Source organism: Epinephelus fuscoguttatus, linkage group LG3 (assembly GCF_011397635.1).
Source record: "Epinephelus fuscoguttatus linkage group LG3, E.fuscoguttatus.final_Chr_v1".
Classification (NCBI taxonomy): Eukaryota; Metazoa; Chordata; class Actinopteri; order Perciformes; family Serranidae; genus Epinephelus; species Epinephelus fuscoguttatus.
The window spans coordinates 29,412,259-29,438,978 of NC_064754.1; the positions used below are offsets into that span (position 1 = coordinate 29,412,259).

At 40.1% G+C, this 26,720-nt stretch overlaps 1 protein-coding gene across 1 annotated transcript; it reads right to left on the reverse strand.

The window, feature by feature from the left end:
* Positions 1-2,646: 2,646 nt before the first annotated feature.
* slc2a15b (solute carrier family 2 member 15b) lies at positions 2,647-26,720 on the reverse strand. Its single transcript, XM_049570919.1, has 12 exons — positions 26,356-26,720; positions 23,675-23,773; positions 17,361-17,521; positions 17,124-17,248; positions 15,990-16,135; positions 15,372-15,504; positions 14,870-15,057; positions 11,070-11,180; positions 8,586-8,687; positions 7,065-7,140; positions 5,715-5,842; positions 2,647-3,551 (listed from the first exon to the last, which is right to left on the reverse strand). Exons 1-12 carry the CDS (start codon positions 26,398-26,400, stop codon positions 3,327-3,329), a joined length of 1,539 nt encoding a protein of 512 aa, XP_049426876.1. The 5' UTR covers positions 26,401-26,720; the 3' UTR covers positions 2,647-3,326.

Genomic DNA, 26,720 nt, shown 5'->3' on the forward strand with positions numbered 1-26,720 from the left:
ATAAGAATAATTTTGGGTTGTCAGGTTATGAAAAATCCCCCTAGGAAGTGTTTATAAATCTTCAGCACGACACTTGTTTTGTCTTATTAGCTCTAGAGCCCATCATGAAGATCCACCCAATGAACAGTCTGACCTCTGACCTTCTGCTGAAAGAGCTGAAGAGCATCTGCAATAACATTTTTTTAGCCACTTGGGGGCATCATCTTTTAAGTTGATTTGGCGGACTAATCGAAAGTATTGATTACTGCAGGTGTAACATTAACAACTGCAAACTTGATAAACCTTTAATTGACATTACTAAGTGGAGACTTTGTGGGTTATTGGAGAGCGAGAAACCCATGCACATTCAATACTTTTCACTTTTTCTGAGCACTTTATGGGGTTCTTGCTCATGGTGGACGATCTACAGATATGACTGAAAGCTCCATGTGGCTTATTAAAGGTCCAGTGTGCAGGATTGAGGGCCATTCTGGTAGAAATGGTATATAACATTCATAACTATTTTTTAGAAAAACAGCATGACATCCTGCTATCAAACCCGAATACAGGTATCATTTGACTGGAGACGTTTCGATACCACCTATTATTTTGGTTATTCGGGTTATTTTGGTTATCAGTGCTCCTTATCTTAAAGGTAGAGCACTGTTATAGTGGGTTTCCTTTGAGTCCTGACACTGATTCTGCCCGACACATAGGTCACTTATGACCAGAGAGCACCTTTGAAAGTAGACACTTAAAGTCCTTGGATTACGCCATTATCACCCCTACCATTAACACTGAAACTCATTTATTAGCCTTTAAAATCCACTCAGTTTGACCCAGAGAAGAAATTAGGCTGACCTGATTGCTGGTCTCTATAGGCTCTAATTCTGAGTAAAACTGCAAAAGTAAAAGAAAAGAAAAGTTAACAACAGTTCATAGAGGCTGAAATATATTCCTGATCCAGCCTGGATTCAGCGCGTGAAGCTACATGTAATGAGACCAATAATATACCTTACAATGATAGAGTCATGTTGAGAAACTATATTTAGTTTATAATCACCTGAAATGAAGAACTGTTGTTTTCGTTAGCTTAGAATAGAGTGTGCCAGTAAACCCGGCACTTCCAGTTCTCTCATCTAAAAGTCAATACATTTTTTGAATGGGATTTTGGTAAAATGCATCAAATAGGGTCTGTGGCTAACAAATGTTTAAGCGAGTTTCAGGTTTTGTTCTACGACATAAAGCACATCAGTAAATACCCTACTCGTGAATTTTGAAGCTTTTACGTGTCGTAAAAAAGGCAGTTGCTAACAAGTTGCTCAATACGACGAGTCATGCGACCGTGGAGTAGTCATGTAGTCCTAACGTTAGCTTTTTACTTCTGGCGATCGCATTTAAGCTTCAAATGTGGTATGAAAGGTGTTCGTATGTGAAGATTATCTCGCTGAACAAAACCTGTAAGTATCATAAACTTGTGTTAGCCACAGAGCTTATTTTCTGACATAATCAAAAACGCAATGCAAAAATCACATTCACTTTGTCTTCCGGGAACCAGTGCGATGCTAAACTTCAGGGTTTTGACGTCAGCCCTGGCACACTCTGTGAGTCCGCCATGTTGTTCCTACAGTATCCCAGAACAGACAAATAAAACACTGGCTCTAGATAGGGCCATTCATGTTTTTGTGTCACCTACTGTAGCTCTCCCTCACGCTTGGCACATGGAGGACGTGTCAGTTCTGCAGCCTCACCACTAGATGCCACTGTATCCTACATACTAGACCTTTAAATAGACCTTAAGGAGAGATTATTTTTCTCAACTGCTGTTTCCAAGGTCAAGAATAAACTTCAAACTTTACGTAAACTATTTATTGACCATTAATAAACTCATTGGTCACAGCCTATAAACCCATGATATAGTAAAGGGTGCTGTATTGGTATTTTTCAGGCTACAGTTTTAGCTCCACTGTTGCCCTTTGGAATAAAAAGATTTCAGTGTTCTACATTTATTTTCAATGATGACCTTGTTGGGAATCATTATGGTAGTGTTTGCAACACCCACATTTTATTTAGGCATTTGTCTCATGATATATGTGGATTTCTGCTGTGATTGCAAATGTTCTTTTGTTATGTTTATGGTTGTTTTTGGCGCGATACAATAATGCCAGATAATGATTTCTCTCTTGATTGTAATTTTATATGTACGGGGACATCTTCCAGTCACCACAGCGAAATGAATGTGAAGTAAACATTGGCCCCAAATGAAACTAAAGTATTGTGGTAGCACAGGAGAGCTTCTCCGCATTTGATGGTTCAGTGGGGTAAACTAGCTTATTGTATATGAATCTGACTTTTGTTTTTTTGCTCTTATTTTTGCATGTTTGTTATGATTATGAGGCTCAATCAACAGAGCAGTTTACAGCTCAATACAGCAGTTTAATAAAGAAGACATATTTGAATGTTTCTGTGTAGTTTTTGAACAGTCTTCATTTTATTTTCACCACATTTTATACAAAGAGGTTGTGTAAAACAGGCCAGTTAAAAAATGACTGAGCAAACTTTAACAGCTACTTTGTTGTGATACTGTATATCGATAAATTATAACTTGTTAACACCATATATGTGCATATACTTGGACGAGATGTACGAAATGATCAGCAGCCACAATATCCAGCTCTCTTAAAACAAACACAAAATCACAAACGGAACGACAGACGAAACAAGCTCAAGTTTTTGGTCAGGACATTCCCCTTGAGCTGAACACTGTAATCATACAGTAACAGTAAATATTTTATTATACACACTACATCTTGTGACCTTTTATCCACAGAGTGAAACATGAGAGGAATGGCTTTCATACCGTCCTGTAGTTGACTGATACAAGCGCTGCCTCGGAGGTGTTGTTGTTGTGTCACTGAATAAACATGTTCAGTCTTTATTGAGCATCAAAGAGATGGTATTCAACGCTGAGTATGAACAATGACGTGATCATGGGATGTCTTCAAACACAGTGAGGCTAATGTGGAGATTAAAACTTCTGAGAGCACTGTGAGAAACCAACTGGACTCCTGTAAAAATGTGTTAAGATGCTGAGAAATGGATTAAAATGTCACTGATGGCTGATTTGAAACGCATGACCGCGTGACTTCTGTCTCACATCATGTACAGGAGCTACACTTTGACCGAGGATTAACCGTTAAAACAGGAACTATTGTGTGTGTACGCACTGGTCTTTGTAGTTTTCACATGAAGCAGCAGACCTCCTCATGGCCACAGAAGTTTTACCTTTTATCTCTGCTACACTCACTTCAGTCATTTGCATGTAAGTCCACCTCCTCACTCCTGTCTTATTTATCGCCAAGGCCAAGGGATCCATATCCGTTCATCAGAGCCATTTTGAGATGACCGTTGGCAATCAGCTCTTCTTTGGGGATCTTGTTCTTGTTGGCGAACATCTGGCTGATCTCCATAAAGGTTTTGTTCCTGGTCTCAGGGATAATGAAGACAGTGTAGACGGCCACTCCCAAGCAGATCATACAGAAGATCAGGTAACAGTAAGGACCCATAGAAATCTGTGGTGGGAGGAAAGAGTACATATGCATGAACAAATAAAATAGTTGTGACTTTCTTTAGTAACATTGTCTAAGGAAAGCAAAGGGAGACAAATTTGGAGCCATACTGTCATAGCTCAACGACAGTTTCTGCCTCCAAACAACTACTGCTTACTGCAAGGAGACACGAAATCTGGTTAGAAATATGATCTTTAGACAGAAACGTGCCACAGAGATGATAATTCAAGCTGGTCGACATAAATTTGATCCAAAACACAACCAGAGAACACACATAGAAGGCTCCTGTAGATTCTATAAAAACTACTCTACATTATATGAAGGGAAACAAGAGACTTGGTATTGTTAAAGAGGCATGTGTGTGTGTGTGTGTGTGTGTGTGTGTGTGTGTGTGTGTGTGTGTGTGTGTGTGTGTGTGTGTGTGCGCCATTGAAGGCAGGAGACAGCACTTTACATATATTTATTGTATTTGTGATTTGTCTTATGTATGCAATTTTTTTGTAAATTGTAAACTTTGTTAGAAACTTGGAAACTAACTTTTTTAAAATTGAAAATAAAAACACAACATTAACATATCATCTCCTTTAGTGTTTGTGGTGAACATATTAGCAAACAGTTTATTGTTTACACATCCAGCAGATGCAGAGCAACATTAACATTCATTTGGAGTCATGTGTCTGTCCACCTGATAAATTTAAGTCCAGTGTTCACTCTCCTTCCTGCTCTGTTATGTCTGACCAGTGCCTGACAGGACACAATGGATCACGTTGGGTTTGAACGAATATTAACAGATGATGTTCAGGTTCTGGTTGGGTTCGGCCTACAAATGATGGACCTACTATCTGTGTTGGGCTACTCCTTGTTCAGTGCCAGGGTTTGTTATTTACCTGACAACACATTAATACAACATATAGACTATGTCAGCCGGTAAATAGTCATGTAAGTTAATGTTAGCTAGCTAACAAGGGAGGTTACTTCAAGCTTGGTGTAATGTGGCCATTCCAGCTAACAGCATCAGCAGCAGCAGATGGAACTTTAGAGTCAATCAAACACAGGAGGACAGCACCTTCAGTAGTGAATGGATTACCTTCCTCCATGATAATGGTTCAGTTAGCAGTGGTTACAATTTAAGTGTTTGTGAAGATGAAGACTTGACATTTGCACATAGTAAGACTCAAATTTTAGAATTAAGAGCTGCTGATGACATTGTCTAATGTGTTTGTGTGATGTGTGCGTTTAAACAATCTAGCTAAATAAGTCTATATAAAAAAATGTCTTTTGACATTCACTTACAAGATGCTGTGAGTGTAATCATGGTATACAGGCAAGTTGTAACCATGGTAATAACCATAGCAGGGCAACGGCAAAAACAGTACTTCTGTACATTATCTACAATACTTGTTGGGCTTGGGTCAGAGTCAGTTACTACTCTCTCTGGCTTGGGTCGGATTCAGACAGAAATTTGCGGCCCGAGCCACACGGTAGTCACCACCACCTCCTACGGGAAATACCTGGCACTCACACGAGCATGTCTGAGGCTTTGCTCAAATTTTTCTTTTTTGTTCCTAGCTTAGCACATAGACTGGATACAAGATGAAAATGTTATTATGGCTCCAAGTTAAAAATACAGCTATGGACAGCTCTGAAGCCTCTATTTATACAATTCCTATTAAATTAAAACCAAAAGATTAGGGCCCACATGGTGTCGCAGACAGCCCGTGTGTTGTTAACATTTGTGGCCAGAATTCATGCAGAGTAGCATCCCTTTCCACGGGGCACATCATCGTCCTCTTTACTTTGCGTCTGTTCAACTACACCAACACTGAGGACAATGAGAGACAGCAAGGTCGCTTTTAATAGCTAATTTTATTGGTATTTGGGGAGTCGCCTCTATTCAAACAAAACCAGACAGCCCATATCATAATTGGTATGTGTCTGACACTGCGAGCGGAGCCATGACAGAACCTGAATGCAATGTCACGATGATCTTGAGATTCTCATCACCAACTAGACTCAAGATGCAAGATAAACATAAGATGCTCTTTCTACAATGAACCTGACTGTACTTGAGGCAGCAAACCCACGAGACCTGCTACACATCTTGGTTGTTTCAGGATGCAGATCTTAAAATCAAAAGCCAGCAGTAGAGTTTATGTTTGCTCTGACCTCTAGGAAGGGGAAGACGAAGCCGATGGTGAAGTTGGACATCCAGTTGAGGCATCCGGCCACAGTGTAGGCAGCCGGTCTGTGTGACTGCTTAAACAGCTCTGCAGTGATCAGGAAAGGCACACCAGCTACACACAAGAGACAAAAATACACATTTTCATCATTTTAAAGGATGCATTTTGACAACACGGCTCACTCCACATACAGTTCATCTATTGGTCTGATCTAACTAGGCATCCTATCCCACTGTCATAATACAAATCACATTTAACCACTCAGAGCAGCAGTATGAATCTATTGGGTGTTGTGAGATTAACACCAGCGTCTTCATTCATCAATTAGTTTATCAATACTCACACTAAGGACTATTCTTTGGCAGTCATTCAAAAGAAACAGAACATAATATAACAAAAAATAAACATTCCTCAAGCCCCACTTGCTATTACATTACAATCTCTTCCTGCATGTACTTCATTATGTGTTCATTAATACTCAGTGATCACAGATTGACAAGACAGGAGGATGTTTGTCAGCCTGGCAGAAGTCCAACTCAGAACCACAAGAACCAGAAAAGCTTAGCCAGGACTTGTACAAGTCATTAGTTTGATACGCAGGATCTATGAGATGTTGTCCTGGCTTTAAACACATAATTCTTCATTGTTAGAGGTGAAAGCTATGAAGGAGAAATATGCATTAGTAAAAGCTCCAATGATGAGTTTTTCGAATGATGTCCTCATTATCTGTGCATGATAATTGCGTAGAGGAAGGTTTAATATCGTCAAACCAATAACGAGGCCATAATTTGTCAACATCTGCGGTATGTATGGGGGGCGTCACTGTGCATGCGAGCTTTTCGTCTGAAGGAAACCGTATTCATCACGGCTAGCTTATGAACAATGAGCCATTAAAAGTCTAATTGCAGCAACAGAAATCCTCGTCCGCATGCAGAGGTATAGATTTTGCTGGCTTGACGAATGACATCATGTAAACCAGATTTGTTCTAATTCATCATCCTCGCAGGTCCACTCAACGTGGCTCCCAAAGTTGTAAACTATTGCCTCTTAATTCACTTCACTCAACTCATCCAGTGTACAAATGGCTGTGGGAATGGATGTAGTGTGGCAGTTATGATTTCCTAATTTACAAGACTAATGAAATACAATATCTCTTCACAGTCAGAGGAAGAGCAGGGAGGGAGCGCTGCTTGCTTCTCAAGATTTGGTGCCTGCTATTGTGCAGGCCTCCAGCAGGGAGCAGTGTTATCTTACACACAGGGCAGCCCAAATCTAGTATAGACTGGAGATGTGCTGTTTTTAAGAAGAGGTTTCAAGTGAGATGCACAGTGTTTACCTGGACCTATGCAGAAGCCAGCAATGATCCCAACAACGCAGCCAACGCTGATGTAGCGCATGAAGGACAGCTCTGCCTGTGATTGGTCAAACACAAGTTATGAGGAAAGTCACGAGTTGTAAACATAAGTAAACAATTTGCACAGTGTTTCATGATTATTCATTTGACTATATTTAAGTAACATTACACAGTGGGTTTTCAGTTCACTATTGTTTACTGAAGAGAACAAACTGTTCAATAGTACGAACATTGCTGTGATCATCCTGCTGTTCACACAGGCCTTCAAGAGATCTCTCCCTCACGTGTCATGTGATTGCACTGTGAATGATGGAGGACAAAGAAGTTTATCTGAAGCTAATGTGAGGCCTCATTTTTTTGAGTGTAGTCTCCCGTAGCCAGACTTATCTCCACAGCGCTAGAGAAAGGTCTGGAAGCACACATGATCAGTCTGCTGCTGGGGAAGAAATGCTCAGGCTTGTTTGTATTTCTTTAAACCAATCACAATCATCTTGGGTTAAGACTAGGATGCAGCAATGGTGCCCTTGCAAAATAGCATTGGGGGGTAACTTGTTTCAGTGGAACATTTACTCTTGGGGAGGTGAGCTCTGTCATTAAAATGGCTAATACTCTGAATGAATTCAACATTTACTGATTAAAAAGACAAACATAATTTGATAATCAGTGCTCCTATGTGATGCTCGACCCGTTCAAAACACAGATGATCTGCTGGCTGTATGTGGCTTGTGCAGATCATTTTCACGTCAGTATCAAAGAAGCTCATGTGAAGGGGAACAGACCACTACCAGGGCAAAAAAAAAAAAAAAAATCATATCAACTTGGATTGCCGTGTCAGAAATCAGATCAGTTATCGGGCATAAGAGTCTTCCAAGAAGGAGTCTGGGCTTTTCCAAGTTGCGTTCACAAGTTGATTTATTTGTTGTGGATATTATCCAGGGAAACAAAGAAGGCATGTTTTATTACCCATCCAAATCTTCACCAAAACTTGCCATTCTCAGCTATAGGTTGTTAGCTCGGAGGCTAGCAAAGGGGATTTTGAACTGTAACATGCAGGCGTATAGCCATGGTCTACATCCAGTGAGTCGGACAAATCAAGTTCATTTCTTCCAAATGTAGCAGCCTTTTTAGTATAAAAGTCCCTCTTTCTGTTATTATGCTTCCACTGCAGCTCAACAGGGAAATAAAGGGAAGAAATTCAACTCTAAAAAGACTTTAATTTTGCAAGATACCCACTTGAGTTATTTACCTCAGACTGCTGAAGCCTCACATAAGCTTCAGATTAACTTTTTCAATATTCATATTGGCACCTATTGTTATATAATGTTATTATGCAAAAATATCCCCACCATAAATTAGACACAGTTTTTAGTTTATGTAAATGATTATGTAAATTCGGTAATGTCCTTAGCCCCATTTAAAACAATGCACTGTATGCCCTATGCCACCATCTGCAAGTTAATGTTGATATATTCTGAGCAGGGCAACAGAGGACACTTTCTGTACCTGGAAGAGGACAGACACTGTGATCCCAGCACAGCAGAGTCCCATGAAGAGGAAGCCGCCAATCATCAGAGGTCTCCTGCCCAGACGCTCGATTGTAAAACACTGCAAAACAGACACAGAGGTGAGAAATGTTGTGATTGGCCCGCAACATGAGATGACGTGGAGCAAGAAACAGCTTACTTTTTATCCTCTGATGTTAAATTTCAACATGATATCCCTGATAAATAAAAGTAAAATTAAAGTAAGGAAGATCTTAAAGCAGTCAATAATATGTGCTGTGTCACCAATTTTATTTTTTTCTATGGAAAAATATATAGCATGGACCCGTGCCACATACTACAATATCAGAGACCTTTCTCACAGCAGACATTTTGACGTGTTATAGCATAAAGGCACAGGTGAAACCCGGTTTGTTAAATGATTCATCAAGTGTCCCTGAAAGTTATGGCAGTGAGCCAGCACACACAATATCAGAAACCTGGAAGTAGCTCAACTTAATTAAAAAAAACAACAACAACAACAAAAAAACAGCCACTTTTAATGTTATCAATTACATCTGTGATCTTCCTGCTGTGACAAACCAAAATGGTTGCTGTGAAAATGGTCTATAGCCTAAATGGCCCTTTATACAGTACACAACTCAATAGGACAACAAAACAACAATGTAAAAACAATAAATTAACAACAAGTAGCTAATCATTCATGATTACATGACTGATTCAACTCTCGTATTTAAAGACAGCCTGAGTTTTTGGTCACACACTTTGAGATTTTGCAAAGATTGTGGATTTTGAAGAGTCACTATTTGCAAGACAGTTAGACAACTAGATTCCTTTTGAGATTATTTGAGATTATTATGCTCCTGGTCAAAAGTATTGTGTCAAACTTTTAGATTTCAAGATGTATAACATAGCCTATTAACATTCTTCTTCACTCTGGAAATAACTCTGTCCGCAGCATTCTTGTTAATTTGGCATCAATATAGTATATTGCATTTTGGATATTTTTGTCCTTGACTCACTACCAGCCTCTGTTGGTTAGCTGAACTGAAATAAATGCTGATTGGTGGATCAGATTATGCTGTATTAAACACCAACTCTTGTTCACTGCCCAACTCCACAAGTTTCTCCTCCTTTTCCACAGAGCAAGACTTGTTCATGTTCTTGTGCCTCCCTGGAGTCCCCTCCATTTTTACTGTCTACCCGGTTTGCTGCTTCCTATTTGGTGCTGGAGCGCCCAGCTATTGGTTGTTGACAGTGTTCACATCATTAAACTTCAGTATTTGCATGAGCCAAGACAAAAAAGTTATAACAGTATTAAACATTTATGGTGGTGCAGTGGTTAGCATTGTTGCCTCACAGCAAGAGGTTTCCTGTGGGGAGCCCTTCTGTGCAGAGTTTGCATGTTCTCCCCGTGTCAGCAAGGGTTTTCTCCGGGTACTCCAGCTTCCTCCCACAGTCCAAAGACATGCAGGTTAATTGGTAACTCTAAATTGTCTGTTGGTGTGAACGTGAGTGTGAATGGTTGTCTGTCTCTATGTGTCAGCCCTGTCAGGGTGTACCCTGCCTCTCACCCAATGTCAACTAGGATAGGCTGCAGCCCCCCCACGACCCCCAACAGGATAAGCAGTTACGGAAAATAAATGAATGAATTGGAAATTTGTCTGCAACAGTGAAATAATTTGAAAAGTTGTTTGGTGTGAGGCCGGCATAAGTTTAAGTTCTATGGGTAAAGAGCTCAACATAATGATTCCCGAAACAGAGGACGACATCGGTCCGAAGGAGGAATGAGATAAACAAGCTAAAATTGTGAAATTCAGAGAGCTGAAACTAACAATTATCTCCAACATGCATAAACTTTTTTCCAATTCAGCGATAAACTATTTAGTGTATAAAATGTGAACATTACAGCTTTCAACTCCAAGTTACCAGACAAAAGAGACATTTTTAATGTTTTGTGTGTGTGTGTGTGTGTGTGTGTGTGTGTGTGTGTGTGTGTGTGTGTGTGTGTCATTTTGTGTCACCAACAGTCAAAAAGTACATTATAAAGATATTAATTTTGCAATTCAAAACACAGGAAAGCTGCTAATTTTCACATTGCAATGTTTTGTATTTTTACTTCTTGATTAATGACTGAAATGTTGAGTTTATTATCTAAACTGTCATTTATATTCTGCTGTTAAAGTACAATTAGGGCTGCAACTAATGCTTATTTTCATTATGAATTAATCAGTCAGTATTTTTTAGGATTAACTGTCAAGTCTATAAAAATGCTCATCACAAGTTCACAGAGTCAAAGGTGACGTTTGCAAATGACTTGTTTTGTTTAAATAATACACTTAAATTAAAATTAAATTCAATTTACAGTTATATAACATGTAGAAAAGGAACAAATCCCCACATTGGATCTGCTTATCAATTTTGTCATGTAATAGTGATAATAATGGCATCTTAGTGTGTTTAAAGTGCGATAATGTCGACTCACCCCCAGCATCCCAGAGATGACCTCAATGGCTCCAGTCCCCACGGTTGTGTACTGAATATAAGGTTCTGGGATTCCTGCGTTCTTAAATATGTCATTTGTGTAGAACCAGATCTGAAATTGAAAAGTGACATGAACTTTATTAATATGATGAATATGTCAGACTGCAGACAGACACACACCCACACACAGACAGATGCTTTGAGACTCAAAGTTTTTCCTCTATTTTTTTTTCATGAGGAGCCAAAAAGTCGCTCTGCTTATTTGCTGCTTCCATGTGATTCATCATAGCAATCATTATCATCACGCCGACCATCACTCATGCATTTGAGATACAGCGTTTCATCAGTATGGACTTCTGACAAGTGCTCCCCTTGAAATTAATTTGTGTATTCTCATTAATCACACTTTGCTGATGCAACATCCATCATTGATGAGGTGTGGACAAGATCATGATTGGTGCAGTTAAATGCTGTCTTGTTGATTTAGTAACCATACGTATACTATTTCATCACCATCGCAGCTCTGGAGTAGGCATACACATGCCTATATCACAGCAGAAACATACACAAACAAAAACTACTTGGAAAAAGAAAAAGAATTGGGGGCAGTTATGTTGTTTTGCACACATTTTCTTGAGAAAATAAATTCCAATGAGCTAAAATTCTTCCTCACTGAACTAAAATCTACCTTATAACAGAAATCCAGTTTTTATTTCAGATTAGATATTTTGCTTTCATACATATCAGCAGTTCATTTACAAAAGCACTAGACTCTGCTCAACTGATAAACCACCGGTGACTCTAAGGACCAGACTGTTATGTGACTATTTATATCCATGTATGCTAGAAATAATTATCTTCTTTCTCCCAGTGGTCTTCTTCATCCATCCATCCAGAGACATATTCAAGACAGGCAGAGTAAGCAGAGCAGCCCTGGCATAATCCCTGCTGAGCCCTCCTCCAGCTCTTCCAGGCCAAACCCAAGCTGTTCCTGGACCAGCTGACTGATGTAGTCCCTCTGGTGCATCTAAGTGTACAACAAGGTCTTTTCCCAATTACACAGCCAGAGGGAGGCACCTTAAGGGCACTCCGCACCTGTCTAAACTGTCTAATCTAAATCCTCTATACTCAAAGGTCTTCCTGGATCATTTAACTCCCCATCATGTTTGAGAGTGAGCTGTATAACGCTATGTTAAAATCACTTCTTTAGGTCACTACCTCAGTGATGGTGAGAATGAAGACTGGCTTGTAAATCAAGAGTCTTGCTTTGTGGTTCCACTTTTTATGGCAAAGTCTACCCGCTACGATGTGGCAGTTGTCATCATGATTATTTCTACCTTCATGTGTGATACCTGAACTCCACTTCCCAGTACCGTCCCATTTTCTGCCTAAAATTAATCAGACACCTTAAGCCAAAGAGAGGACCATGAGCTTAATGACCCTGTCTCTAATCATTCTCTGGTTTGTATTACAGTCCACTAAACAACAAAAGGACAACATCATCTGCAAAAGTGCAGACATACCGCTCTTATGTTGCTAAACTTGACTGTTGCCTTGCTGAACTGAACAAGTGTCAAGAGTTTCACTTTATGCCAGGCAAACAAACCTTCACTGACAAGGAGAAAATCCAAACAGCAAAGCATGTAGAGCTCACTAAACAGTCATAGATGGCCTTGTATTTCTGCATGTATGTATATCAAATTTTTAAAGTTAGAAGCGTGCTACCCTCCACTTTTAAAATATTACTTTGCTGGCTCCTTTTCAGCTCAATAGCTCGATCCTCAACAAACAAAATAATTAAGGAAACATAGTAGTCCCAATTGTTGTGGTGGTAATGGACGGGTGCTGAAACCAGTATATAGTAATTAGGTTAACAAGGTCATGCATTGCATTATCTAGAAAAGATTTGCAGATTTGGTTTTTGAAAGCAGAGAAATGTAGCTTGTAATGTATTTATTTACCTATTCATTTATTGTTGTTTCTTTTTGTCCTTATTAATCGTGGTTTAATTTATAATTTATGAACCTTTCTATTTACTGCAGTTTGTCTTGCTCAGTTGTTCTTGCGTGTTTGACTAAAAAACAAAACAAAAAATATGTGGTTATGCTGTCAGGCTGTTTTCATGCACTGTTCTTATGTATACCTACAAAAAGGAATGCACCACAATTCATATATAACCCAAATAATCATGAGCCAGTATTTGTGGTTTACAGCTACAGTCAGTAACTTTTTAAAAAAATTATTCTTTACATATTTGCTGAAACTGTCACAATACTCACAAATCAGCTCTAAACGAGACAGATAATCTGTGAAAAAAAATTACATTCTTCCACGTCCTCTATTGCCTCGTAGCGCTTCTAATGGCTGTAACTGCATGTGAGAAATAAGCAATGCAAACAGTGTTGATTTATATTTGATATGTTTGACCGCAGTTTAAGAGCAGTGATTGGCATGATTGACAGCTCGGCTCTGATTGGTTGTTGCTGCTGCGCCACAGTCTGATCCTAGGGAATGCCATTAGAGGCATTAGGAGGGGAGGAGGGACATGATTATTTTTCACAAACTGTCTCATGTACTTATTTTGAAATATAATGATAGTTTCATCAAATATGACACAAAATGAAGCTTTAACTCACATAGTCAGGAAGGCTGCGATCATGTGACCAATGTGCTGACATGAGTATAGATGGAAGTAATGTAAAACGCAAAAGTCCACATAAGGTGGTAGGTTGGGGTGGTGGATGGGTCAAACAAACGCAGGACTTTCCTCTAGGAGACTGCTGTTTCGGACCATGTGAAACCAAATGACATCAGAGTTATTTTGAGGTATGTCTTGACTATGTTTCTCATCCTGAACCTAACCTAAATAACTACATGTTAGGTACGTAATTTTATGCTAAGAACATAATGGCATTCATGGGGCGCCTGTTAGATATCATAAAAATCTTTGTAAGAGGATACATTGATGTTGTATATGCTTGGTTTAAGTGTCTGTTAATAAAAAAGACCTTGAACAAAAAAAGAAACAAGAAAGAAATGGAAATGTGTGGTTGCTGCTTTGTGATCTAAGCGCCCTGACAGTTATAGTAGTATCTTAAAGATTGATGGATAGGCCAATGGAGATGTAAGAAAAATAGTGATTTCAAGATTCTGTCCTGTTCGAGTGGTTCCAGATGTGCAGGACCAGTGTGATCAGTGTTACACATACTGTGGAACAATCAGACCTTTTTTTGTAGACATAACTTTGTAACATCTCTTTGTGTCAACGATGTGGTTTGCACAAATACAATTATAGAGGCCCAAGATATTTGAAACAACAAGCACATTTCTTTTAAAATGTTTGATTCAGCATTTTGTGTCACAGATTCATGGCACAGAGCGTTTGAACACATGGATTCGTCTAGATGTTTCAAGCCCTCCAGTGTTCCTGGGACAGCGGGAGTCAGCGGGGTGCACTCCTGCTGGGAAATGGTACTAGCATGTGAGCCAGCATGCAAGGAGCTTCTATCCAATGAGTATTCAGATGTGTTTGACTTGTGTGTGGATGATTGGACCTTCTCATGTGGGGTCGCACTAACAGAGAGGACCAGGAGATAATGAGGCGTGGTCCTGTTGCCCCCTGCTTAGTCACTCAGTGGCTTCAAGTGGGACTTTAATGTATAGACAGGAGGAGGTGCAGGTGGGTGGAGCACAGCTGGGAATTATAGCAATATGAGATCTCACACTCATATAATAACTGCACAGTCTTTTCGCATCTAAAACACAAAGACTGACAGGACACACCATGCTTTTCACACTTACTGCATCGATGCCAGACAATTGCATGCCGATGTTGACCACTACAATGGTGATGACCTGCCAGCGCACACAGTGGTCCATGAGCAGGCCGCGGACAGAGATGGTCTGGATGGAGGACAGAGAGCGCTGCTCCTCCTGCATCTCATCAACCTCCGCCTGGATGTTTCCTTTAGGACGGTACCACTTCAGGGCTACAGGACAGAAGTATAAGCTTTTACAAGCCTGTAGAAACACCAGTAAATAGTCTGAAAAAAGAGTGTCATGTGCAAGTCCAGTCATCCCAGTACAGTGACTTCATGGCACGATCTGTATGTACTGTTACTGCTTTTGAGTCAGACTGTAAAGGTTTTACACTAACAATAAAGATTGAATGAATGATGATCACGTTAAAGAAGAAACAAAAAACAAGAGCTGCAGGTAGTGAAAAGAAATTATGACAGTGTTGACTTCTTTTATAATCAAACATTTAAATCACATTTAGGAAAAAAAAGGTCCAGTTTCTAACCTGCAATGGTGGCGTGAACATTTCCCTTCTCTATCAACAGGTACCGTGGACTCTCTGGAAACCATGGCAACAGCATCAGCTGGATGGTGGTAGGAAACACCACCAGGGACAGGAGCAGAGGCCAGTGCTCTTCCTGTGTGGAAAATAACCCATTTGTTATTATTATTATTATAGTATTGTGCAACATATTCATGCCTATAAGTGATATGTGAATGTGCCATAGTATAAACAAGATTCAGGATCAGCTCTGTTGCATTTCACTTGATTTATATTTATATTAATTCATTAACAAATAACCAATTGATTGAACCGGATTAAGTGAGAGGGACATTAAAAAGCATCTGATGTGTATTCATTAATCAACACCAGGACTGTAGAGGATAGAGATGTCTATGCCTCAAACTCACTACCAGAAGGTTTTCATTTTATGTTATTCTATCTTATTTATTTTAGTTAGTTTAGTTATTTTACTTCTGTTTTTACTCTATTTTATGTTATTTTATTTTATTTTATTTTACCTTATTTTACCTGGTAAAATAAATCTGGAAACAAACCTAATGTTGCCACCCACATGACTGAGCAGACCTGCGTAGTGTTTGAACATCATGATGTTGGTACCTTTCCCAGCAGCTCATGGAGTCCCAGCACCTGCGCGATGAAGACCCCAAGACAAATGTGAATGCTGGGGACGAGGCCCAGGAAGCCTCGCAGGTTCTTAGGGGCGATCTCACCAAGGTACATGGGCACCACACTGAGACAGATCCCTGTGGAAAAGAAGAGAGAGATTACCATGGGTAGGTTTAATTTTCATGAAAATGCTCAAGATTGTGTGATTTGTTTTTCAGGGGTCTAAGATATCTCTAGGAAAATTACATAATTTTTGTTCACATGATTCAATGTTCTAGATTTTTGTTCCAATTATGTAATATTTCTTAGTATTACACAGCTTTGTTAAATAATTGATCTGATCTGATTGGTCAATTACAACATTTTAGAGTCTGTTATTTCTGAATAACGGACTGCTGCTATGAGTAACGGCTAACTATAGATACCGTTCTCATAGTAGCTGCTTAGCGGAAGCAATAAAATCAATATTTTCTTTCATTTTATTGGTTTCTTTAGTGAGTAAGTGTATAATAGGCAAAGTTAATGTCAGGTGAGCAGGTCATAACTGTGAAATAAACCCAGACAGGGTGATTCAAGAGCCCTCTGCTTTGTATCAGGCTCAGTGTACATTATCCTTTACATAAGAAATACTAAATGCTTGTCTCAAATGTAATAAGGGCTGGTGGACTGTGAGGAAGTTTGATGTTATCAATCAACTAAACAAAACCAAAAAAAACCCCAAAGCAAATTCTCCTCATGCGTCACAATTTTGCTACTTTTATTTCCACAGGCATTTGTTTATAGTTTGGGTGGCTTATATTTAGCTGTTATACAGTGAATACAAAATGGGGGAATGAATCAATGCGACGCTTTGTAATTCATTACAGTCATTCAGAAACTAGGCAGGCCCCCAGCCAACATTTGTATGTAAGGCCATTGTAGGTGGTAAATGAGCTGAAAAATGAGCCTTATATTGGATTGTTCATGGATTACATATTGGCCCCATGCCTATTGCCCACATATGTGGGTTTACCCAAGTGAGCCCCAGATAAGATGCCCATTTTCCCATATAGGGCCCATTTCTCAACCAACCCATTTACTACCCACATGGGCCCCACGTACAAATGGTGGATGGGCATACAGTACCTGAGTGTACTCCTGTGATGAAGCGTCCAAGAATGACCATCGTGGGCATCCTGCACCCTCTGCTGAAGCCCATCAGAGCTCCTCCTATAAACACCAGCACAGTGGATCTCACCAGCGTCCCTTTCCTGTTTGAGAATGTTGAATAAACAGGGATCACAGAAGCACAGGTTGATGGCATTTTGCAAACACAAACAAGAACTGAGCATACACCCAAAAATCATCCACACAGACATTTACCTTCCATATTTGGTTACGAGTCTGCCCACCAGCAGAGCCCCGGTCATCCCACCAATAGCAAATATGGACACAGTGAGGGAGTACAAGACAGTGAGGAGCTCCTCATCTGGATACCAGTCGTAACTTTCTACCAGCGTCTCATTGTAGAAGTCTTTGATGTACTGGTGGAGGAAAGAAAAAAGTTAATTTAATACTGACCGCCAGGAAAAATGATAAATTAATTAATTAAAATGAAAATAAACCATGTGGACACACAAGATGTCCTCCCATTTTGCCTAATTTCTTATTCTATTTTTCCAATATATTCCATTTTGCCTTCACAACAGACCGAAATAAACTTGCAAGATGTATTTTGTATACCTCATCACTGCAATACAATTGGAGCATAAAAATGGTGGCCATGAAATTTGACATCATCACAACAGTAACTATTTCCCACAGTGCCGTGCATCCAAATGTCAACATTAGTCTTGCCATTTTCACAGCGTTGGGCGTACACTGCACTGGGGGATGGGATGAAGAGATGTTTGAATCAGCAGGAGAGGCAGCCATATTAAGTAGACAGGAAGCTCATCGAGCCCCCACAGTCAAAGTCAAATCAAATTTGACGATTAGGGATCATAAACTGCATGCTTGATAAAATGACAGTGGTTATTCTCGTGGTGTGACACAAAATTTACAGCAAAGGCCAACAACATCCCTCACATTTCATTCAGGTTTATCTGACACTGAAGACTCCGCTGAGATCAGGCTGTCCTGGAGAACCCATTACATTAAACCCAATTCATCTCAAGAGACACAATTCAGTCACTGTCTGCGAAATGAGACATCAGAAAAATGGGAGACGGAAAAATAAGAGTTCATTTTAATTTGTGTGAGTAGCTTTAGTGTTAACAGCACATTAAAAGATGATTTATTTTGTTTTTGTAAAATAGTGAGGATGCAGAGTGATCATTTGAAGGAATGGGTGGTCCTGCGGGAGTTCAGCGATGAAATGAAGGGAGAGACATTTTAATTGGTCAATTTGTCATGGAACTCTGGACAGTGTGTGTCCAATTTGTCCAAGAATGTCTCCAACACATGTGGAGAACTATATAAAGTGGCAGTCTGTGTACAGTTCTGACATATAGCCTAGCAACTGCCACAGTTTGTTGTTCAACCATTTCGACTACTGGGGACAGTAACTGCAAAGACCTTACACTGATACTCTTTGGTAAATGTGGATAGCTGCTGACAGCTACCATGGGGGAAAAAAGGACTATCCTCTTTGTGTTTTGGTTGCACAATGGTTGAAGCACTCCCTCTGTGGTGTAAACTGAACCCCCATTTTACTGGAACATTGTACCCAGTGGTAGACAGAAATGTACAATGTACAAAGCGAACAAATCTAAACACAACATTACGTTATAGCCATTACACTGTGCAATCAGCATTTACTTCATAATGACAAGTTAAAGCAATGAACTTGTCTACTTCCACTTTAAACTACAGCTACAGTTTAAGCTATGGACCTTTAATGAAAATAACTTTGTGTCTATTTGCTAAAACTGTCACTACATTCTGAAGGAAGTATGAGACAGTCTGGCAGCATGGTAGGGAAGTGGTTAGTGGTTAGCATTGTCACCTCACAGCAAGAGGGTACCCTGAATCCTGGGTGGTGGGGCTTGCACCCTGGGGCAGGGGAGCACTTCTGTGTAGAGTTTGCATGTACAGTACATGTACTCCAGCTTCCTTCCATAGTCCAAAGACACGCAGGTTAGGTTCATTGGTGACTCTAAATTGCCCGTATGTGTGAATGTGACCATGAATGGCTATGTGTCAGCCCTGCGATAGTCTGGTGAGACTGTCTGTGGAAAAAAATTCATATCCCTCCTTCTCTTCCTGCTGCCTCCAATGGCATTTGCTAGAATCAGACCATGGTGCAATGACAACAACCAGTCAATCATATTCCTCTTCCTACTCTACTGTCTTGTAACGCTTCAAGCCTTACCGTACATGAACGAAAACAAAAAACTGCGCGGATTAAATATGAATCAAGATTCTGTTAATGCATTACCTGTTTCTTGCCTCAAATATTTTCAGAAACATATTTTAGTGTACTGTCTAGCTGTGAATTGAGAAAGTTTATGACCCTACTGCCCTAAAGCACCAAGCACCGCCCACTGGCAGAACCAACGTTCTATTTTACAGCTAAACAGTACACTAAAATATGTTTCTGAAAACATTTGAGGTGAAAAAGCAATGCAGTAACAGAATCTTGATTGATATTTGATCAGCGCTGCCTAGTTTGACAGTTGTACTGCAGCTCATGAGCAGTGATTGACATGACTGACAGCTGTGTTTGAGGCTCCTCGGCTCTGATTGTTTGTTTTCGCTCATAAGCATTAAGGCCATTAAAAGTGTTACAAGGCAATAGAGCAGGCAGAGGAATATGATTTTCTTTCAAGCATTATGTGTCTCATTTATTGCTGTGTGAATATAGTGAGTTTCAGCAAATTCAGCAAAAAGTTACCAACTACAGTTTTATTGTTCACAGTTATCACCTTGCAACAGTCTGGTGCTGATTGAGCAAGAATTGATTGAGGTAACCCTCAGATCTCGGTTGTGTAATCGACATACCTGCTGTTTAAAAGGAAAGGCCTTCATAGAACATCCAGGCAGTTGTGAATGACAGACAGATGCTGGTAATAGTCGCACACAGATCTTTACTCAACCTTCAAAGTGAAAACTATTAGCATGACATGCATGAAAGAGGCTCGTGTGATTTCAGAGAGATGTGACTGTGATTGACTACGCTGGATATCAGTATCAGTATTAATATTAACCTCATTAGGTGGATCAGGTATCAGCCAGACATGACTAATCCTAAAATAAAAAGTCTCTTAACCACTGTTGTTGTAACTTTCAGTAAAATCCACCTTGATTCAGTCGTATTGGGCCCTTGCTGCAAGAAGGCTGATTATTGCCAGTAGTTCCTATGCTGTAACTTGAACTGTATTCTCACAGCAGCAGCCCCATTGTTTCCTGTTTTGCAAAAACAGGTCCATGCAGTGAGGTACAGATTTTAAACTGCATCTGTATCAGCCTGTACCTGAGTTTAGTTATCAGAATCTGTATAGGGGCTCATGGCAAGTTAGCAAAATACCTAAAAGGCACAGGAGAGAGAAAAAACTAACTGGAAACCTCAGAAAAGTTGCATTTCTCAAGTGCAACCCTGTGCAATGTTCCTGCGTGAAAACAGAGCCCTGATGAGAGTCCTCACTGACACATAGCAAGAACACAGTCAACAAGGACGGAAATTCAAATTTGATCATCTGACTTCTACTGAATGTTACCCCAAAGCTCTTTTGCTTCATGACAAGCATTGAGTCAAATAGACTGTGTCAAAGTTTGTTGGAACAATAGCTGGAGTGATGACCCAGTGTCACATGACGTCAACGACCAGTTTGCAATTTGTCAGAAGAAGAAAAGCACAGAGAATACAAGCTGAAAACGCTAATAACGAAGACATTACGACATGACTCTGATTATTCCCTTTAACTTTAAAGGCCAACACATCTTAGGACATTTTTTAAACACAATGATTTCAAAGATTTAAAAACACATTGTAGTATCACTACTCAAAATACTAAATCACTTCTCTTTAACTGCGGCAAATCTGCCTAAAATAAACAAGTAAAGATATACTATGCAGGATTTAAAAAACAAAACAAAAGAAATATACTCAGATAGAAGTAATCCCTCTCAATCATCAATTATGACCCACTCTGTGGAGGTGTGTTTATCAGCAGAGACTCTGCCTTCTGCCTGCATTTTCGTCTTATTCTCTGCATTTGGGACAAGACTTTATAAAACGGTAGGGACCAGGTGCCAAGCGGTTAATAGCAGGCATCTGAGAGACAGCACTGTGAAAACACAAGCGAGACAAAATGCCAAACAAAAGTGAATCTGGGGTTGGCTATTACTTCCATTTTCACTGGCGAGCATGTTTACAGTAACTGACAATCCTGCATGGTATACCTTTAGGGAGGCCAGAGACAAGTGTTGATGGCTCACCCTTTTTCCCCTTTGGGGCCAATGGCCTTTTGGGTAACCTGTGAGTGTGTTATGTGAGCTTCGTGTTCATGGAAGGAAGTAGCTCTCTCTCGGTGTGTCATAGTGAATGCGGCAAAGAGTGATGATAGCCAGAAGCTCAGGGCTTCTGTGTGACCTCATGAGAAGGCCATGTTTATTGTTTTGTGGTGAGGACCTCAATAAAGCCATTGTTGGTGAACGGCACCCGAATGCCTCGCTATCCATCCTTCAGCGGAGTGGTCTGGACCACTAGCTACTAGTTACCAGCTAATAACGAGCCAAGCTAAATTACTGCTAATAAGCCAGCATGTTCCCAACTACAATTTGGAGCCGGTAAGCTGTCATTGAGAGAGGTAACACAAGTTTACTTCTCTGATAAAAGCCAGGTCATTAGCTCTTCAAGTATCCTTAAAAAACCTCTTCTTTTTCTCTCAACTCACCACCTACTGAACTTTCTGCCACACCTAAAGTTTAATTTGGAACAAACAGACGTAACTAACATCAGATGACACACAGCAGTCATCACTGAACACTACAAAGGACACTGAAGTCACATGGACCATAGTTAAAGGTTTGACTTCACCACATTAGTAGCTATTTGGAATCAGTGTGACAATGACCAATTGTCTCCAACTGAACAAGGAAATGCTGAATTACTCCGTAAAATCTACGTTACAAAAGAGAGGTGGAATCGAGCAACTCATTTTTTAGCCTTACCCATTCGCAGCTGTTATGAACCACTCAAGTTTCTCATAGTGTTGTTTTCAGCAACAAAGGCTCTACAAACCTACTGTACGCCACCTGGCCAGCCACAAACAACAGTCAGAAACAACTAGCAACTAGCTGATGAACAAAGTCAAGCACTTAGCTGCTAAAGAGACAGATATTTTCCTCAGGAGTTGGTGGAGACCAAAAACAAAGTGAAAAGAGGAATGTATATTGGACTTTCATTTAATAGTTGACCAGAGACATGATTCCAAAAAAGTGGTGTTGCTCTACAACTGCGAGATGTGCTAACAAGTTCTCGACTGAAAAGATGATGACATGTCAATGTTGCATTTAAAGCTTGTTTCCGTTGCCCCCAGGAGGCCAGAAAAACCCAGAATTTATTGCAGGTTTACAGAAAAAGTTTGACATTTTGGAACATCTTTTATTTACTTTCTTGCTGAGTGTCGGATGAAAAGATTGATAGTCTTATCTGTACAATAAATATGGAGCTGGAGCTAAAAAGCAATTAGCTTAGCTTAGCTTAGCAGACAGCTATTTTGTCCTGCTTCCATGCTGAGTACTAATTTTGCATCTAACTACTGACAAGAAAATAATTGAGCAAACTTCCCCAAATGTCCACCATTCCTTTAAACCCAAATTTGAAAATTCTTAAGTGACCCACAATGGCAGTATAAAAAAGAAGACACAGTGGCAAACAGCAATGCAAGCTAATGTCTGACCCACATACAGCCTGGGGATAGCGAGAAGAAAGGGCTAAAACACAGTGGGTACCCCCATCCAACGTTTCCATTGTTTTAGCAAACAAAACTGCAGATATGTTTGAAAGATAATCCAATAACGTAAAAATTCTACGCATATCGTAATAGCTTTAAATGACAGATATCAAACTTGTCAGTGTCATTTGTTGATATCTATCGATTGATTAGTAGAAGAATACATCAAAATGGACAAAAAGTTGAAAAAGGTGAACAAAAAATCAGGAAAAGAGTGATTTTGAAAGTGAACAGTCATGTGCCGTATGGGTCCAAAGCAGCACGTGCAGCTCTTTCCATGCAACTCCCTTCTAAACAGTACCCTACACTGGCATGAGACGTGGTACTGAGGCTAATATGCTTTAAGTCGTTGGTCCACGGCCAAGCAGGAATAGTTCACAGCTCAGTCAATGCACCACGGCAAATGAAACATTGCAGGAAGAGAGCAGAGCACATGACGTATAAAGACGACGGAACATTGATGACATGGTGAGGGTCACAGCAGCCTCTGGATTTGATACACACACCCACATGACTTCACATGACAATATATATATATATATATATATAATCTATATATAATCTGATCTTTACCATGTCTATTAATAACAACTAAATACAGAGTGAGTCTCTTTCAATCATTTAGGAATAGGAAGTTCTTGGGAAAAGTGTGAAAACTATTTTAATACTCGGGCGGATGACAGACAGCGATAAGAATGATCACTATGAAGATGCTGATGATGTGGTGGTGACACAAACCTCTGCAGGAGAGTTGACGACTGCCAAATTGTAGCCATAGAGCATGGAGCTGCCAAACGAGGCCAGCAAAGCCACTGCTAGCAGAGGCTTTGTGAGATGCTGCAGAGAACATGAGGAGAGAAAACAAGTCAGATACAAACAAAAGCTACACAGTAAAATGTCCGCAGGCCTGTAAGCAACAATTAATGTAAGATCACAGAAATTACTTAGCTTTTTTTTTTAGTTTAACTGTTAAAGGCCTACATCCGGGGTCTTCAACAGGTGGTCTGCAACACCGAATCTTTGTTTGATATATTGATTTAAGTTTTAATTTTAGGTTGTTTTTTTTTTTCCAGATCTTAAATATGTCTGAAAATACACATCAAAAGGAATCCAACATCTTAGCGAAGGTAAATTAAAGAGATGAATTGGCCTGTTAAAAAAAACAAAAAAACATTTAATTCACAGTACACAACACTGATGAGCAGCTAACCATTACCCATGAATCCTAGTGCCATCATGTGTGCAAGCTGGTGCTAAATTGTGGTTCTTATCCATAACGGCAAGGTGAACTAGTTAGCTGACCGTTACAAGCTATTGAAACATAATGGCCTATTAGCTGTATTATTATTCGTAATGTACGGACATTATAGTGAGCCCCGACGGATTAATTGATTGTAACTTTTCATGCAAAAGTCTCTGACACATTGCCAACCACTGGCAAAAGTACAGTGGGTGAGGCTAACATGCTTTGCCATGCATTAACTGCTGCTAACTTTGCAGCTACAGGCAAATACAAATGAGAGATGACATGAAAATATTCAGAAAATGATTTTGAGTGCAACTCAGTTTTATACAATATATGTAGTAGGGGGTCCCTACCCCGTCTGTCTTTCAGCTCAGAGGTGCTTGACCTGAAAAATGTTGATGACCACTGGCCTATATTGAAAGATCTGAGCTATATATTCTTCATACATATGGGTTATTTGTATTTTTCCATGGCATCTTGGTTAAAAATGATCTGAAAACAATAAAAAGGCCTTCACTTTTTAAAATGATTGAAACTCTGATAGCAAAGAACATTATATGGACTAATTAAAAGCCTCAAAACTAAATGTGCACATTGTGCCTGTTTTCTAAAGATGCCTGTAGCCTGTAAAGAGATTAGCTCATGTGTATGAGTAATTAACAGCATTATTATGAGGGTATATGTTACATATGAGTCTGTGATCTTTGGACTTTGCAGCAGAGCTTAACAGGCAGCGAGCAAGCTGCACGGGATTGAATCATAAGAGTTGAAACAAACCAGCACCTCGATTCAGGCCAGCTCCAACTCGCCTGCTCTCTTTAACACATGTAGCTTTGGTAGAGGCACTTTGAATGAGCTGAACAAACAGTTAGCAGAAAACACAGATATAATGAAGCACCATCAGATCCACTTCTCACCAGCTGAACTCAACACAGGTTGTAGAGGGCAAAGAGGGCATCCGGTGTTACAGATGAATGTTAAGACATCGGCTGGGTACTTCTGTTGACCATATCAAAGTCACATGAGCCGCTCTTTGTCTTTAAGAGGGGACGGGAGCAGTCTACTGTATTTTCATTAGGACCGGCCTGCAGCTACCCTCTTGGCTGCCATCCGAAATTCCAGCACATAGAGCTTAGCTGACCTCCACTGTAAGGTCAGTCAGATTATAATGTGTTTTTGAGCGTCCATACCTTTGGATGGAGTAGGCTATGGAGAAAACTGCACCGCACAATAACCCCACCCATCAACAACTCTGTGATGTTTTCAGCATTTTAAATAAAGTGAGGGTTTACAATCCACTCTTTGAAGGATTTAGGGCATTCAGAATGTGAAAGCGTAGGATGTTGGCGTGTTTGTACGAGGAGCAGCACACAGAGGAGGCTCTGACTCTGCTCTGACTGAACAATACCGGCATAGATGCCTTAAAGAAACCTAATTTAGCCGGTTAATAGCCTGATGGACAAAGTCAGACGACTACACGTGAAAATAGCTCGCGGCAGACAATGCTGCCCAGTCTGCATTCAATTTAGGTTGATTATCTGTCGGATGTGCAGCTCTTCACATGTTGCATCAGTTTGGTCAGTGCTCTGGAACTACCAAGACTTTCATATAGTCTTTTTTAGTCCTTTTTTGTTTTTAAAGGCTGTTTTGGATGAAATCAGAAATCCCAGGCAAGTATATGTATACACATAGGCACAGACAGTACAGGTCAATGTAAAAGGTACATGTATTGATCTGTATTGTTATCTGTGCCTGTTTACAGAAGCAAGCCCTTTGGGGGGGACATATATAAAGCGAGGGGGATTCCTCAGCCTAAAAAAAAAATAAGGATTGAACACTGAATTTCCTGCATTTTCTCCACTAGTTTGTGCCCTTTCTGCACCAATCTACAGTGTATATGTCTTTAATTTTGTCAAAATAAAAGTCCTCTGCTTCTATGCACATTAAATGCACATACTGAAGGGGACGTGGCCCCTGTCCCCCCCCTGAAATCTACGCCTATGAACAGAAGTCTGTTGAAGACAATAAAGTCACTGGGTGCTTTCAATTCAAGGTCACAGCAGGGTGCTCTCACAAGATAATCCAAACAGTATGTGACTAAAGAAGAAGATGATGGGAGTTTTGATCTACATGTCAATCATCTCTATAATCAAAGTCTCAGATGAGCACTCACCGTGCAGGGTTTCCCATGGTTATCCAGAAGTAGTTCCTCCGCCATTTAAGTCATGAATAATTACTCCCCGTGTGTGTGTGTGTGTGTGTGTGTGTGTGCCACTGCTCGTTTGAGATGAGAAACAGCTCATCCGGACAACTTTTCAAACTCTTCACTCCCCATTTGTAGTTTTCAGACGTGCTCGTGAGGCAGAGAGGAGGCGTGTCGTGTTGATGGGCGGAATTAACAAGCTTGTCAAACTCCCGGTCTCCAATCATCGGAGCGCATCTCGGAGCAGGACCATCCCAGCCCTGGGTCGTTTTCCCCGGTCCATCAGAGATCACATGAGCCGAGTGGTTTCATTCTGCGTCCCAGAGTGTCCACAG